Source organism: Pundamilia nyererei, unplaced genomic scaffold, assembly GCF_000239375.1.
Source record: "Pundamilia nyererei isolate P.nyererei 1_Seehausen unplaced genomic scaffold, PunNye1.0 scaffold03293, whole genome shotgun sequence".
Classification (NCBI taxonomy): domain Eukaryota; kingdom Metazoa; phylum Chordata; class Actinopteri; order Cichliformes; family Cichlidae; genus Pundamilia; species Pundamilia nyererei.
The window spans coordinates 3,197-3,939 of NW_005190694.1; the positions used below are offsets into that span (position 1 = coordinate 3,197).

A 743-nucleotide genomic window follows, 5' to 3' on the forward strand; every position below is an offset into this window, starting at 1 on the left:
CGTTTGTCTCTGTTAAAAATAAAATTTAGAATTCATATTATTTTCCTGTAAGTCACTGCTATTTATCACACCAAATGATAAGCATTTTTTGAGAAAATGTGGATACTGTAACAGTTTTTGTTCCCCTCAAAATGAATTCACACACTTTCTTTTAAATTTTACCTGTCCAATTCATATGCAGGCAGTTCTCTCTGCCCCCGACATTGTTAGGCTCTCCATGACACCAGTTTGCATATGTGAAACGGGTTCCATCGATCCAAAACCAATAACGCTCCTAGAAAACACAAAAAAATAACAGAGAATAATGTCGATAGGCAGGCATATCCTCTAGTGTCAGAACTAATGTCTAATATTGAGTAGTGTACCTCTTGAGCATCTGAGCCTCCAATCCATGTAGGGACATGACTACGAGCACCGCTAAGTATGACCCTCTGAATCGCTTGGTACTCTCCGAGGTTGCACACAGACGCCAGATTTGCATTCAGGGACTGACAGTGTCTCTATAGGACAAAAGGTCTAGTTTAAACCAAGTTTGATATGAAAAGTATTAAAGCAGAGAGAAATGCTAAATCGAAATCACTGTTCTTACCTGCGCCTGAGCCCAAGTCAGTTGATTGGGAAAGAAGTGAAAGTATTGGTTTCCATATCTAGTCCAACCCCAGAGGCTCCTAAAACATGCAGATCTCTTCTCAACAAGATGCTCTCCTGAGGACAAGCAAAGAATACTTAGATACTCAAACATC

The 743-nt window shown here is 39.8% G+C and overlaps 1 protein-coding gene across 1 annotated transcript; it reads right to left on the minus strand.

The window, feature by feature from the left end:
• Positions 1–151: 151 nt before the first annotated feature.
• LOC102200565 (ladderlectin-like) lies at positions 152–709 on the minus strand (the record flags this gene model as incomplete). The annotated part of the gene is made up of 3 exons (XM_005755794.1): positions 152–274; positions 366–500; positions 590–709. Coding segments are annotated over 3 exons (378 nt in total), but the record flags the coding sequence as incomplete, so codon positions are not given.
• Between the last annotated feature and the right edge of the window lie 34 nt (positions 710–743).